The sequence below is a fragment of the Rhagoletis zephyria genome, unplaced genomic scaffold, assembly GCF_001687245.7.
Source record: "Rhagoletis zephyria isolate East Lansing unplaced genomic scaffold, Rhagoletis_zephyria_1.1 Rzeph_scaffold_12622, whole genome shotgun sequence".
NCBI classification, from domain to species: Eukaryota; Metazoa; Arthropoda; class Insecta; order Diptera; family Tephritidae; genus Rhagoletis; species Rhagoletis zephyria.
The window spans coordinates 67-16,987 of NW_016169696.1; the positions used below are offsets into that span (position 1 = coordinate 67).

At 37.7% G+C, this 16,921-nt stretch overlaps 1 protein-coding gene across 4 annotated transcripts; it reads right to left on the minus strand.

Annotated features, from left to right (window-relative positions):
- Window positions 1-6,638: 6,638 nt before the first annotated feature.
- Window positions 6,639-15,221, minus strand: LOC108377743 (tricarboxylate transport protein, mitochondrial-like). Of its 4 annotated transcripts, none has more exons than XR_001849358.1 (6): window positions 14,992-15,221; window positions 14,244-14,461; window positions 14,059-14,185; window positions 13,777-13,931; window positions 11,695-12,182; window positions 6,639-6,649 (listed from the first exon to the last, which is right to left on the minus strand). XR_001849358.1 is itself a non-coding variant. In XM_017634015.1 (5 exons), the coding sequence occupies exons 2-5, from the start codon at window positions 14,356-14,358 to the stop codon at window positions 11,752-11,754; spliced, it is 897 nt and encodes a 298-aa protein (XP_017489504.1). In that variant the 5' UTR covers window positions 14,359-14,461; window positions 14,992-15,219; the 3' UTR covers window positions 11,610-11,751. The 4 variants fall into 4 exon arrangements, 1 of the variants encoding a protein (XP_017489504.1); XR_001849357.1 differs by having other exon boundaries at window positions 14,050-14,185; XR_001849356.1 differs by having other exon boundaries at window positions 13,777-14,000; window positions 14,992-15,219.
- Window positions 15,222-16,921: the final 1,700 nt, after the last annotated feature.

The window sequence follows — 16,921 nt, forward strand, 5'->3', positions numbered from 1 at the left end:
TTTTGCCGGATTTAATCACTTAAAAAATTAAAATATTGTACTATTTCACACCCAAATATATAATAACAAATATTTTAATAGAGAATCGCTAGATTTTTGCTTTATATTAAAATATCAATAATATCGCCGCCATGAAGCTATCGCGCATATGAAAATTTAGCTGTCAAAGTACCAAATTGTTGGCAATATTTATCAAGATAAAAGCTCTGATAATTATTGCTTGCCAAGAGCATAATGGCGGTCAAATTTTTCAAAATTGATTACTTCGCTCGAAACTTGTTACTCTGGGATTTTTAATCTGATCACGAATTTTTAAAATTCAAAATGGGGTTCCAATATGGCGGGCAAATTTAAAATAAATAATAATAAAACTTGCAGTTGAGCCGCAATATTTGGGAAACCATTTTGAAAATTGAAAACATTTGTATGGGTGTCGTAAAGCGCGCAAAAAAGAGTATATTTTACCTTAAAGCTAACTCTTCACAAAAATAATTTTTATAAATTTCAAGTCGTAATTCAGCGAAACTATTTAGTTTCCTTCTATTTGAAAATGCAATTAATTCAACTTCTAGGTTCAATTTGTGCATTTTCTTCCATGTAAAATATGCTCGACAATTTCGTTTGTATGAAAAACAATGCCTAGCACCATCAGCAAAAAAATTATTAAAACTCAACGCGATTTTATAAGGCCTGGAAGTTTTCACTTTAAACTACTGAAATTTAATGAGCTACAAAACTGCATACCAAAATTTTTATAAAAATTCCAAATAAAAAGTTTAAAATTTTTGGGTGAAAAGGTTAAAGTTTGTTGCATTTTCATAATTTTTGTATGTAGTTTGAAATGTGGATTTATGTGGCGCTGGTTAGGTAAAAAGCTTAACTTTTATAAAAAATATAGACATTAAATAAACAAAAGAAAAAATACCAAAACAGTCAAAATTGACTTACTCAGCTGACCACAAGTGTATGTAATTAAATGACTTTCAAAAACATTTTAGATTTTTAAAGTCGGCTAAAATCAATCAAACAATATACAATGTATGTATATTAGTGCATCAAGTAGAAAAGTAGCGGCTTTTAAAATAAAAAAATTGGTGGGTTCAGCGACTATAAGAAATCTACTTCCATGCTGTATTCGACCCTAACTATGTACAATCCGCACTATGTTGAGATTGAGGTGTATTTTCACTGGCGCACCATGTCATTAATAACTTTTGTGCTAAACGTTAATAAGATTTTTTAAATATATTTTTTTATAATTTACATTTTGTTTTAATTTAAATATCGAAATTTTAGTAGCGTTTCGCACTCAAGAATAAATATTTTTTGATTGCCGTCGCTCAAATCATATGTATTTACATATACACATAAGTGAATCTGGAATAAAGTATCACTTTGAATTCCCTTTAAATATTCCTGATAGTAAACAGCCAACATTTACGGCAAGCCACTGCCATAATTAAGAAGAACCAGCCCCTGCTTATTGTTTACACACAAACTTACTACGAAGCAAATTTTAATCAAAATGTGTTAGAATGCACTCAATGGCACAAAATTTTAACAATCACTCCGATAATAAATCTGTGAATGCAAATAAATTACATTAAAACCGTTGATAACTCGCAAGCAATTTTCGAGTAACATATAAATGCAGATAAACATATGTACATATATACATATATGCAACTCATCTTTTCACTTACATACATACATATCTATGCACATATGTCCATGTACGAATGTATGGCACCAACACGCATGGCCTGAAACAGAAATAATGATAGCGACAAAGGACTTCAGTTTCAATGCCAATGCCACGTTACGTATACGCCACGACGAACACGTTAATCCCATTAAATTTTTGAAACAAGCTTATAAATCCTAAATCAATATTAAAATAGTTATAAAGTGTATCAGACACTCACCTGATTTTTTCACACCAGGTAAAATTCTAATAAATCACACCGGCAGCGCGAAACTGACGCCTACAAACTGGGTTTATAGGTTGCAAAGGTATGTAATTTTATGGCGGTTGACAAATGTGCGGTATAAAATGTCAACTTTTGCAACAACAAATATAATTAAAGCAACTAATTGGGCCGTACTGCGCATGTTTGAAAAAGAAAGTTACAGCTGTTGGCGTGGTGACCCAGTAGAGATCGGCCATACATTCTATTATGATAAAAAATTATGGTTAGTAAAAGACCCCCTTACGCTAGGAGTTATGTTGTTAAAAGGAAAAGTAAACTGATTAGTAAAACGGAGATATGTATTTTTGGCGAAAAAACGGTAATATTTGGTAAAAAATTAAAGGATTCACGATTTGGATTTTTTCGAGACTTTTCAAGATTCACGCTCCACTAAGCATTCCAGATTTTTCGGGACTGTTTGTGTTTCAGTTTTCAGATCTTTTCGATACTTTTAGGAACTTTCAGATCTGCATCGAATCGATTAAGACTTGAGTAGTGTGTGAAATTTTGTCGAAAACGATACATATCTTCCCCTTGTGGGAAGCAACGCGAGCAATGTGCGATCGATATTGGGAGCTGAAGGAGAAAGCAAGACCCATTTTCCATTATACCGTTATTAAGACATCGAGGCCAAAGTACTTGGGTAACAGGGAAAACACCAAAACAACTATAAGTAATTTAGGCGTCTTAAGGAAGGTTTAAACACCAGATCCTGCAAGAACAACTACACCGATCTAGTGACCAATGTTCCTAACATATTTCAATCATGGAGGGAACACTGGCGCAAGTCGACGAAATCGATACCATTGGCCTCAACAACCGCACCGCTTGTGCTGCTTTTACCAAGTTGAATATGGAAGCAAAGCGAATAAGTCTGAAGGTTAACGNATGTCAGGCAGGGTTGTATGAAATTGGGCCGATTTCGCTTATTTTTATTTTAAACGAAGAAGGGATTTTCTTCATAAAATGTTTGTTATAAATGTCTTAATTTTAAGTGTGAAGTTTTATTCGCAAACTTAGAAAATAAGAAATTGTTTCACTGTTAAGACACTTAAGATGCGTTTGTGTTTGGATATAATGCCAACCAACAGAATAAATATTACATGTAGATATTGTCTTCCCAGATAGCGCATATTCAATTCTGCCTAAATTACAAAACATCATTTTTGCCCACTCCCAAAGGTTTAAGGTAAGGGAAAAATTGATATTTTCAAGCACTATGTACACATATGTATTTTTTTAAACAAAGTTTTTTGCTGAGAACTTATTTAAATTCCAAAAACCGAATGCCAACTTGAATTATAAAGAGCACAATAAAAGAGCACAAAATTCTATGTAAAGCAAAACTCTCTGGGAATTCTACGAGACATCTGCCGGTCATATGACCGGTCATCTAAATGGTATTTCTGCAGTCTTTTGGCATCATATTTTACATCAGAATTGAAGGGATTTCTGAAAAATCTGACTAGTTCTTTTGTGTAACTGTGATTTTTCATCCCTTGTCAACATATGGCCTCGGTTGATGTTAACTTAAGGTCGTTTTTAACTGCCTTAAGATTTACGGGACATTTTTATAGCGTTTGTTATATGTTTGGTTTCTATTTGAGTGTATTGAGAATCGGTCAGTCTGAAAAGGCCTTGTAGGGAAGACAATAGGTTTGTTCGTCAAAAATCCAGCGAGAATTACCACTCACAATATCAGATAGTAAGAAAAAATGCTCCCAAATTCTTTTTCATGTAGAGAAACTTGCAATTTTCTGTACGAACGCAAATTTGCAAGTTTTTCTGCCAGCTAGTGTCCACGGTAGCATTTCAAACAAAAGAAATTTGTATAGAATTTTTAAAATTCTTTCAGAGGGGCCAAAAACAGGATCTACGTTTATATATCTTGTCACCCCGACTTTCTTCAACATACGTTTCAATTTCTTTGTCGGGTTTACTATATCGACTCTGGTTGAGATTGCATTCGATTAAGAATACAGTTTTTTTTGCCGAGTACCTTTCAAATCATTGGTTTTAACTAAATTAATTAAGTAAACAAGTATTAACTTACATTTTTCATTTTAAAATCGCTCCAGTTTGTAAATTTTGAAATTTAACGAACTTGTTTATTCAAATTATCGTCGACAAAAATCAAACCATGTGCCACAATCATATGTTTTTCCTAATTGTAAATTCTTGCTGGCAAAATTTTTTCCGGCTCGAATTTGTAACTTCTTTCCAAGAAATAGTCTTTTTACTCGTGATTTATTTAAATAAAACATGTGAAATTTAGTTGAAACATTTTAGCCGTTTTTAGCCGGTTTTATTTGCCAATTTAGCCGGTTCGTCCAAAAAGTTCTGGCAACACTGATGGCGCCGCTCAGCCGCCTGCCGCTTCGCCGCTCATTGCGTGGCCTGTACTATCCTCGTCCTACAAATGAGATGAATACAGTGGGTCGTCGATGATGCCTATAGTGACCATATGTCATCCCATGGATTGTGCCCCGCAATCAGTCCTATCAAAGCTCGTAGATCACTCGTTCCTTTTCTGAGAAGGAATTTTTCTACCTCCCTGTCAGGCGCTTTCACGAAACACTTGGTTGTTCTGCAGGTATCAACCCCACACCAACGGCTCTCATAAGTTTTATTTATGAGATCCTTGATGTACCAGACCATTCCCGCTATGCTTGGCCCTAACATTGGCTCCGGTGCAACTGGATGCTCCAAAGAACCACAGTACACCAATTCACCCGTTCATTTCCTTAAACACCGTAATGACATCGCACTCACACAAGTTCAAGCCCATTCCACCTTGCAACGGAGTTCAGCCTTAACTTACATTCCTGGCCAATCTTTGAAGAGGTGCGAGCGGATCCAAGGCCTTTAGAGTAGTTTGACTGTCACTGCAGATCCTGATCTTATGTCCACGCCATCTTTAGCCAATTATCCAGTTTTCCACTTTCAGTGTATGGAAAATTTTCAACGAGCTTCCCAGGAGAGTATTTGGATCTCTCTATTGCCCCATTGTAGGAAATCTAACGACGAACTTTCATTCAAAGGAGATTCCATGTATCAGTTTGTCATAAGATGCCAAAAGCAAAGGGAATTGTTCTGACCACCTCCTAAACTACTCTCTGTGCCGGGAATTCTGATCGTCGTACCACAGTCGAAAAGAGTACAGTCGTTGACAAATCCAACAAATCATTAACAGCGGGTCCTGACGTTGTATTCCTGGCGCACGTAATGCCTATACATACGTTTCTCTGTAGCCTGTTTAACACAGAAACCGTGGTGTTGACCATAGTTCTGCGCCAGCAAACTAAAGCAGAGTACGTGATGATTGGTCTGACTAAAACTATGTTATTCAGAATACCTTAGGCGGTTTCATGCTCCAAGTCTTACTTAAGGCTCTCCGACGCTAACCGAAAATTTTCAGCGCTTGTTTTATCTTCACTGGAAGGTTGAGACCTTCCAATTATCTTTTCCACGTAAACAACTCTCTGACTCTATTCTGTATCAGTGAAAAATTCTTGTCAAAGTTTTTTTACAGAAAAGTTTTAAGTTTGTCACAAGGCGAATTAATATAAGGTGATAGCAGGAGAACAAAAACAAAAATTTACATGTATTTTGTTTTTGCTTTGGCGGCATAAACTGTCAAAATCTGTAAGAGTGTGTGTAGAAATTCAAACAAAATTTTTCAATTTGATATCAGAAGCCGTGCGGCGAAACACATACACAAAATCAGCTGAGCTAGTAACACCACCTTATATTAATTCGCCTTGGTTTGTCAGTTACAAAAGTTTTGTCAGCGATACAGAACTGGGCTATAGGGTTGCCTTCCTGGGATAGACAAAAAGACCCTACAAAGTGCACCAATCATTAATCTTATTCAGGATTCTCTGCCTTTTAAGACAGACCTCCCTGAGAGACCTCATTCACAGCACTTTCCGCTTTGGCATGCATGTTGATGAACACTCAGGGCTATTCACCAAACCCCCTAATCTAAAGTACTTCTCGACCGTGCGCTTCAGACTTTTCAGCATGAAGGATGTCAGACTGATTGGCCTGAAGCTTTTTGCCGGCGCAAAGTCATCCTTTGCTGTTTTGGGAATGAAGACTTCCCTGACTATTCCGAAGAGTGGGAACTCTTATTAGAGCTCCTATAAGCCTGTCTCCCCACACTTTAGCATTTTCGAATACACACCATCTGGTCCAGGTGACTTAAAGGCGTCAAAAGAGGCTAAACAAACCCTCACTGACTCCTCAGTCATCACCCGTGATGCTATGTACCAGTTTAGTCTGATGGCTCTTCCCGTCGCGCTGTCCTCCACCATATCTCTGCCTGTGTCGAGAATCAACCTACTACCCGGATATTGAGTTTCCAAGAGAGTTTTGTACGTATCTAGCAATGACGTGATATAAGTTCCATCAGATTTTCTGAGTCGAGCCTAACCGTCAGGTCCCCATGAAGTACCTTATACAGCCTGGCAGACTCTTTCATGTTCTCGAATTTTGGCTTAATAATTGTTTTTGACGGCCGGTAAGCAGTGCGCGCTTCCACTCCGCAGGGCCTGGGTTCAAGCCCTGGTCAACGTAACATCGCAAAGTTGTAGAAAACAGGTTTTATCTTAACAACGGTCGCCCCTCGGCAGGTAATGGCAAACCTCCGAGTGTATTTCTGCCATGAAAAACAGCTTCTCATAAAAATACAATCGCCGTTCGTAGTCGGCGTAAAACTGTAGGCCCCTCCTCTTTGTTTATTCATCTTATGCTTCATATATTCATAGTACTATGTGACAACATCAAGTCGCACGCCAAAATCGGAGGAGAAGCTCGGTCAAACACTAACATATGTGTAAGCGCCAATCTATTACTATATTATTATTATAACTATTTCTTCAGCATTTCTTGAGTTCTGCCTACCACACTTAAAACCTAAAAAGGATTGCTTATTCTTCTTCTTTATAGGCTCTAACCGCTTAAGCGATTTTGGCCGAGTTCAAAACTGCTTCCGGTTAAGAAACCACCCCCTCCCAGCAATGGATAGTGCGCTTGGATTGGGGACCGCCACGTAAAATCCACTTCAAATGAAAAAGAGACACAAAGTCTCGTATGAGACCCCTTCTTTGATGACGACCAAGGCAAACGCTTAAAGGATTACGATTTGAGGGCATGTCAAGACCCTTAATGGGGGAGGTGCGTATCCCTGGCTGGTTGATGTACTCGTAAGGATAAAAGCTGACATCACCGCCAACTAAGAAATGGGTTGGGCGGGGCAAGGCAAGCAATATCTGGAGCCTTGCGACGGCTACTACAGCTGCCATGTAAAGGGGCGCAGATTCGGTATTGGACTTGTTGTGGGGTAGAGTCCGTCGCCGAGTACTGTTGTTGTTGTTGTAGCGGCTACTAAACCTCGCTAGGGTCGGCTTGTCCATAAACGTTGTCGGTAGGCTCAGCTAAGCGGAGGCCTATGAAGTGTGCAACTTCCATCAAGTCTGTCCGTAGGGACGGAGCGTTAGCTGGGTGGGGTTTTGGGGGCATGCGAAGAGGTGCCGTGAGTCGTGTGGTGACTCTCCGCATGCCGAGCACTCATTTGGCACATCTGCGACCACTCTGCTCAGGTACGAGTTTAGCCTGCTGCAGTAGCCAGAGTGCTGTCGTTCACCCCGGTGGACGAGCGTCTAGCCACAATCCGCATCAAAACGAGATTCTTCAACATCAGCGTTTGGAGCGCATATACGAGCGCTGCTCGCGCCGTGAATCAAAATCGTGCTTGGCCACTGTTGGAAAATTCACCCTACACGACGAAACGTCCAACAACGGACTGAGGCTGATCGACTTCTTCGGGCCCGAAACATGGTAGTATGCAGGCTATATCCGGAACGAAAAACGAGAAACCAAATCCAGTGTTTTAGANCCCCGGTGGACGAGCGTCTAGCCACAATCCGCATCAAAACGAGATTCTTCAACATCAGCGTTTGGAGCGCATATACGAGCGCTGCTCGCGCCGTGAATCAAAATCGTGCTTGGCCACTGTTGGAAAATTCACCCTACACGACGAAACGTCCAACAACGGACTGAGGCTGATCGACTTCTTCGGGCCCGAAACATGGTAGTATGCATACGTGCACTCCAAGGCCCAAACATCGACTCGGACTACACCTTGTTTCAACCAAGATACGCACCCGCCTCTGTGCAGCAAAAAATATTCAAGGCAAGGTTAACGTCGAAAAGCTGCAGTCACAGTTACTCTACTGAATGGCAGCAGCACGCGAAGTTGTAGAAAGGACGAGCCTGAGGCCCCAGTCGATGTAATTACGCGGCTTAAAAACAACCAAAGCTTATGGAGCTGATAGCCTGCCAGCTGAGCTATTCAAGTACGGCGGCGAGGAGCTAATAAGGCGCTTGCATCAACTCTTATGCACAGTATGGTCAGATGAACGTATACCCGACGATTGGAATTTAAAGGTGTTCTGCTCAACCCACAAGATAAGCGGGATCAGCCTTCTAAGCATAGGTTACAAGGTCTTATCGGCGTATTGTGTGAAAGACACCCACCATCAACGAACTGATTAGGCTTTATCTGTGTGGTTTAGACCTGGCAAATCCACCATGGGCCAGATATCCACAATATGCAAAATCTTCGAAAAGACCTGCGAGAAAAGGATGGAGACTTACCATCTATTTGTAGACTTCAAAGCCGCTTTCGACAACACTAAAAGGAGATGTCTGTACGCCGCGATGTCTGAATTTGGTATCCCCGCGAAACTGATACGACTGTGTAAAATGACGTTGAGCAATACCACTTCCGTCAGAATTGGAAAAGACTTCCCCGAGCCGTGAGATTTCTTTAATCTGATGTTGGAGAAGATAATAAGAGCCGCAGAACTGAACCGCTCAGGAAAAATTTACTACAAGACCGTGCACTGCGAAGGAAAGAGTTCCATTGCGAAGGAAAGACCAAGTGGGGAAGGACTTGGCTTCACTTGGCATTTCCAATTAGCGTCAGCTGGCACAGAAGAGCAGCGACTGGCGTGCTTTGTTAAACTCGGCCGAACTGGCGCTAACCTAATGCTAAAAACTAAGCAATTGCTTTTGTTAAAATTTCATACCTTTTACTAAAAGGTCTGAAATTTTAAGAAAAGGTAGGTTTTATGCATACGGCCCAATATGTTATTGTTTGGCAATAGTTTTCCTCAGATTTGTTTCGTTTCATGATTAAATTCACTTTGATTTGTATTGCACATAAATATTTATTTAAAAATATATGTACATAATATCAGGGTAGGCAAAAATTCGGAGTTCGAGCGAGCAAACTCCTACTAAATGCCTCGCAGGCAACAAGGCGTTCGCAGCTCGTACTCGAAGCAGCCATGAGGCGAGGCACGAGAAGTGTGGCTTGCTCCGCAAACGAGCGAGCGCCGCTTGTTTGCTCGCGCTCCTGTTAAACGAGCGAGGCTGCTGTGTGTTACCTCGCTCGCAGTGTTCAGGCGAGTAGCTGTCTATATACTCGCTCGGCTAGGTAAGACGAGTGAGCGACGAGCCAGCGCTCAACACATGCCTTTTTGGCCATAAAAATGTGTGAATGAATGCCAATAGATTATTTACGAAAATATGTTAATATATCTGTGTTTGTATGGAAAAGTAGCTTATGTCGAAAGGCTGGCTTTAGTATAAATCGGCATTCGCAGCATACGATTGCGAATGACTCGCTGACGCTGAGCCGTTGCACAACTTTTGGCAAACAAAAGTGCAAAAAATAGTTCCGATGGTGGCAAGTCAATATTTTTATTAAGTCTCATCAACAAATTCCTTTTTATATAAAGAATAAAGGGAATGCCGCATTATACTAAAGCCAGCCTTTCGACATAAGCTACTTTTCCAAACGAACACAGATATGTATGTACGTACATTAGCGTGGTCCAAAAACAGTAAAGTCGGAGTTGTAATGATCTCACCCCTTGGATTTTTCTATATCGAAAATATGTATAGCCCTATTTTTTGATTTTGAAATCAAAAAATATTTAGAGGTCGCTCAAAGCGCTCAAAGTTTTCCATGTATTTTTATATGGGGAAAAAACAACTTTTCGTGTAAATGGTATGGATTTCTTAAAAATCAATATTTTTGGATTGGAAAACTCTGGTTGTCTTCAGGAGACTTTCAATAACAATACTCAATTGTTTATTTAACTATTTGTCAATACTAACGACTAAAATAAAAAATTGGGGTATATTTTATCGGTATAGAATAATCCTAGGGGGTTACAGCAGAGAAATTCCGACTTAACTTTTTCACGTGTATTTTTGGACCACCCTAATTTACATACATATTCATATAAATATGTGAATATTATATTAGGCCAGCATTTAAATCAACAAATAAAATTTATTTACATACCCAAGCATAGATTATTTAATACAATATTTTTACATAAATATGTACATACATAACATGCATATTTATATATGTACTTATGTAAGTATATATGTATGGACATATGCATGTATTTTGTGTTTACAGAGAAAATAAGTAAAGAGGTAGTTATATCGTTTGTGCCGCCGAAACAAAAAAAAAAAACAACTAGGCACTTTTTAACACCCCAAAATAGTTCGCTATTTACTTGTAGCAGTTATGCTCTATACCTGAAAGAAATATATGTACATAATCCTTTGCATGTATGTATATGTTAACATGAGAAAATTTGCGTAAACAAAGAATAGAGGCCGGTTTACATACAACTTTGGCGTTGTGAATTTCAATGCAGCTGTCCACATAGCCAAAATTTGGCAAGGCTTAAGCCAACACAAAGCAGAAAGATCGCGTGCATAGGTCGTCAGCTATTGCAAATAAATAAAATTATGTTAAATGTTGTCCTTTTAATCAGATATCGAAAATAACCGTCACCAAGTGTCTTGTATGGTGTTTACCACTGACACAAACACTCATCTTTCAAGCAAAGAGTGTTTCTCACCGTGGCATATCACTCTGTGCGATCTTTTTTGTGTTTTCCGTTGTGGGTTATTTATCAACTGCTAAAATTTCCCTTAGGCAAAGACACTTTGGCAGGGACTTTTATTTTTAAGTGTCTTAATTTGTGGTTTATTGTAAGTCTGAAAAATATAAGTGGGCGTACATAAGTGGAGGCAAAGCGTTAGGCATTTCTTTACACGACATATACATACTCATACATGTGCGAACATTTATGACAAAGAAGAGAGCGTGCACATTCATAATATGATACAACGAAAATAAGTAATTTTATTTTATTGATAAAGAAAAGGATAGTCAAAGGTAAAAATAAAAACAAAAACAAAGATGCGTAAAGATAAATGCAAAAATTATAATCAAGGTAAATTTAAAAATTTTACTAATATAAGGGCAAAGGTGCAGGAGAATATGTAGATGCAGAAAATGATAGACATAAAGATGATAAAGATAAATATTAAGAAAAAGATTAGGATGAGTAAAGATGAAGATAAAGGAAGAAAGATTAAAATAAAGGTAATTATAAAGAAAATTATATAGAGTCACAGATTTGATATGTTTCTACGCACTTCTACAGTACCCTGCGTGCACGTTCGTGGGTAACCGCGCTCTAACACTTATTTTTCCTCTTCCAGCGATAAGTGTCCGTGTCCAACAATTGCTCGCCTTATCGCTCGTTTAGCAGGATATACAAAGACACATTCCAAATACAAAAGCGTATGGCACAATAGGGAGTATTCGTACTGTTCAACATACTACAAGTATGAGTATGAGTATGAGATTTCTAACATCCAGTGCCATCAAATCATCAAATCAACTCTTGGCATTATTTTCATTCAAATATGCATCTAATTTATCAAAAGCTTCCGTATACACCTCGTATAGTGTAAAAATGCAACAAGCTTGCATTGACAAACGTATGAACCTTGGTATCATACCTTTATAAAAGGCTAATACGCCTTCGTTATGATATATTTTGGATACACAATCTAGAGTATTTTTATATTTAGCTGCTTCTAATCCTTGCATGCGCGTTTTTAATGTATCGACAGGTGTATTCACCAATACTGCACTGCCGCCTGCTACCAATCCAAACACAGCCACCATCCATTTCGGCGGTTTCCGCGTGGGATTATCACCTTTGTAATAATTCTTGAATGTCTCCATCACTGGAAATCGTATTGCATGATTTGAGCATTGTCGGAGTAGTGTGGGTGTAAGGCCCATGTAAATGCCACGAAAACCTGAAAGATAGTAGTATATAATTAAAAAATGTATTATGTTTTTAGAAAATAATGATGACCCTCATTGCGAAAGTCGTGTCGAATGCAGTCGTTTTTCGAGAGTCGAATCGTATCGATAATTTCACTTCATTGCCTAAAATTTCCTTTCGACTANTATCCAGCTTTATTTTCCTGCCTTCTTATTTATGTACATACTCTAATATGACGTAGCTTACAAACAGCAAAGATGAAGATCATAACCTTCTGAAAACTTACAAATTCCGTTTTCAAACGCGTTTTATAGCGACATAATTGATTAAGTATTATCAGTGATAAGCGAATTTAAATCATCTATTATATATGCAGTACGCAATTCATTTCCTTTTATTTCTCATTTCCAAATGACGCTTTCGCATTTTCATTTGACGCTTTCTCATTTATAATTGTTTATTCTCAATTACAACTGACGCTTTCGCATTTTCATTTGACGATTTCTGATTTATAATTGACTAAACTCATTTACAATTGACGCTTTCTCATTTACAATTGACTACTCTCAATTACAACTGACGCNCATTGCCTAAAATTTCCTTTCGACTAGTGTATTAAAACAGAAAAACTTGGCAGCACTGTATAGTTTTCGACGATTTTGGTCGTTTACTTATTTCAGTACTACAATAGACAATGCTACAGTTGTGGAGTCGTGAAATTTAGTCTAATTTACTACTTACGCAATGAGGCTGGATACAATATTGAAAGTCTTATATTAATCAGACAACTGAAATGGCACTAACTAAATAAAGAATTTTTAACTCGGCGGCGGTTTTTGAAGTATTTTTTAACCACAGTTTTACTTTACACGGAAATAGTAATGCTGTGCCAGAGATGCATCAAACCAAAGCATATTATTTCTAAACTATTAATTATTATTTGCGAAACTAAATTCCAATTCGGGATTTAACCGTGATTGCACATATTGGACATTTCCATCAATTATANGAGACTGCTCTATTATTTCTAAACTATTAATTATTATTTGCGAAACTAAATTCCAATTCGGGATTTAACCGTGATTGCACATATTGGACATTTCCATCAATTATAGTTTAGAAGTAAAAGATACTGGTGCTTTGGCTTGATGCATTTCTGAACACAGGGTAATGACTACGTTAAAATATTCTCATTAAAGATAAGATGGAAATGTCAATAAGGACATCATCATTACATAACGTTTCCTTAATATAAAAAGGCCATATCTAGCATTTTGGTTTCTTTCAGTACCTAATGATGAGAAAACTCCCTAGAAAATCAATTGTTTTTGCTGCGAATTTCTTTCAAAGGCTGTTTTTATTAAAGAATATAAAAAATATGTTTCCGTATTAGTTATTTTTAAAATCCGATAGGTTTTTAGTGAGTAATCGCCTGACTTTTGTACAGTGCTGAATTTGAAAAGAAAATGAGTTGGAGCCTTTCTATATTAACGAAACGATTGTAGACACTTTTCATGTGATTAATTAAAATTAATCAATATTATACAAATCTTCCAATTGATTTTCTTGTTGATGGGACAGAAAGTTTAGGGCTATTTACAATACCTTTAAAATCGGGTACATACCATCCGTTTTTAAAATGACACGAGCAGCATGAAAAAAGCTACGATACTGTGATTTCTTACTGCGCCGATCATTTATTAGTTTCACTTTTAAGGTTTCCATCGGTGTTGTGACAAGGATAGATTCCACAATTCCAGTCGCAAAGCCACATAGGAAGCTATTGTACGTTGATAATATTTTATTCTCGTCGACTAGATAAGACTTGAAAAATTCAAATGAGCCAAAGCTGGATGATATTCGACACATTTATCATAAAAACAGTCATATTTTCTTACATTACGTACCATACTGCGGTTTTTGGTATGCTACCATAAAGTAGGGCACTCATTCCGCGGTAGAGTCCCCGGAAGCCATATTGCTTGGTGGTCTTCCTAAAACAATCCAGCACACCGTTGTACATCTTTTTATTACCTAATTGAAATAATTTAACTTTAATGAACTATTGACTGGTTCTCTTAAACTCACTTACCTTTTTCATCTAGCTGTAACTGCGTTTTTATATAATCGGTTGGAAAGGTGATGAGCACCTCCGAACCACCAGCCATGCCCCCACACATGACATATTTCCAGTATTTTTCAGTCATTGCCGAATATTTCGATGTACCACGGGAACAAATAGCTCACCCCCGCATAATCCACGTGGCTACAGTCTTCTTATGCAATTTAAAAGTGAAAAAGTAACACAATATGCGCGTTCCTTATCTCCCAGAAATAGTCAGAAAGAGTCCGAAGTAGTCAGATTTAGTCCAAAAAGCGTTCCTTAACTCGGAAAAAACAGCAAAAATGAGAGAGCAACAGTCAGTGAGAGCGACTCTCATCAGTCCGAAGTAGTCAGATTTAGTCAGAAGAATTTTTTCTGGCAAAATCCTGAAAAGTGTCAAACTCAACTGAATTTAAATTAACGGAAATTAAAGAATACGCAAAAAGTGAGAATAATCTAAAAAGTAAAAGAAATGAATTGAAATTGGAAGGAGGCAAAAAATAATTGATATAGCAAGTGTTTATTGTGCTTGTGCTTGTGTGAATGTGTTTTGTACATACATTTCTGTTCTTATTTGACGTTAGTTTTGTTGTTGCCATTCTTTGGACTAAAAATTTGGTTTTTTGCGTTCCTTTACTTTTCCTGTTACTCTCTTTTAGTGAGCGCATTTTGCTTACGCTCTGGCATTTTGACACTTTTCAGATTTTAGTCCAAAAAGATAAGGAATGAACCTAATGTCAACTCATAATCGCGAGCAACGACGTTATCAGATAAACAAAATTTTAATCCTTTCTTTCATTGCGTTATCAAATCACAGCTGATAAATTTACTAGCGATGGCACTTAAATCGCTAAAACTGATGCCAGATAAAACATATAATGCCGTCCCTAAAATGAAGCACTGCGCGTTGCGTTATCCATTGTCAACGAGTGTGAGCACGCTATACCCAAATCAACACGTCGTAATTTTTGACGTTTTCTCAGGTCCTCTCGTTTTTATTATCGTTTCCTCTTTCACTTGTTTGTCCTTTCTCTTTCTCTTCATCTTCTGCATCCAACTTCAACACGTAACGCCCTGTCAAAAATGAAAATTCCATTTGCTCGGCGTTAGCGCCGCGTTATTGTGGGATACTTCATACAAATTGTATGGGCATGAGGATTTTTGACAGTTGCTTGGCGCTTGTCGCGCCAATTTATGGATTGCAGTTAAGCTGATGCCACATAAAACTTTTGCTTCGCTTTACGTGACAGATTCGCTTTGACAGATAAGATGAATTGTATGAAAATGCACAAAGCATGCCACATAAATCGTCGAAGCTGCAGCGCGAAGCGAAAAGATGGCCAACTCCCATCTTTTTGCGCGCTTTGACAATCAGCCAGTTTAATATTTATTTTGTTTCGTCCAAATTCGAGTTTTCATGCAGAAACATAAAACTTAATTACATTGCTGATAATTTTAAAGCAAAATATATGAAATCCACAGCAACTTTGACTAGTAAAAAAGCGGTACAAAATTGTTTTCTTGGCGTTCATTGTGGCATACCTTTTGCGTTTGGCGCTTTGCTGGCAAAGTTATAAATGTCACGCAAAGCTACAAANTCAAGAACGTAAACCTACCGGTACGTCAACCCGAGTCAGCTGACACGATCTGTCTTACCAAAGCGCCATGTAAATGAAAACTCAACACCGCACAATTTTTCTGTAGTTGTAGCCCGTAGCGCAGAAATCTGCGGAATTTAGATTTTTCCGTGTCAGCTGATTTCTCCTTCTTTAGATGGTTGCCACTTCGTCAGTTTTACAGATGGTAAAAAAGTTATAAGTTCCTATTCAAAATATGTTTAAAATATTTGAAATTTACTATTGAATAAGGTTTTTGTTGAAAACTAAGTAGTTTATATTTAGCTAAAATCTATTATAGCACGAAAAATTGTAGTTGAAAGGGTAAGTTTATGAAAAGGCATTGATGAGTGGCAACACTGTAGTAAGCAACACTGAGGGCTCCAGTAATCGACAAAATTCTGCGTATACAGACTGCGTTTAAGTATATGTTCTGCGCTCTCGACTAATTTCAGCTTAAGATGAATTGTGTGGAAATGCACAAAGCATGCTACATAGATCGTTGCCGCCGCAGCGCGACCGGAAAAGATGGCCAACTCCAATTTTTTTACTCGCGTTGATAATCAGCCGGTTTAATATTTATTTTGTTTCTTCCAAATTCGAGTTTTCAAGCAGAAACATAAAATTCAATTACATTGCTGATATATTTAAAGCCATGGTACAATAAAAACCGGTAGGAGCCAAATTGACGTCAAACCTGCAAAAGTCAAAGTTTTCGGGAGAGTAAAAATAAAAATGAGCGTGTGTTAGAAAAAATAAAAAATTGTATTTCACTGGTTGACGTTTTTAAGAATATTGGAGTTTATTTTTATTTATTTATTTTCTTTAGTTAAAATTTGTTCACTTGTATGTTGTTTTCTGTTTTTGATTTATGAGTTGCAGTGTTCTTGGAGGGAGTTTTCGGCATAAGGGTCATAGGAACAGCACTTGGCATCAAACGNCAGAAACATAAAATTCAATTACATTGCTGATATATTTAAAGCCATGGTACAATAAAAACAGGTAGGAGCCAAATTGACGTCAAACCTGCAAAAGTCAAAGTTTTCGGGA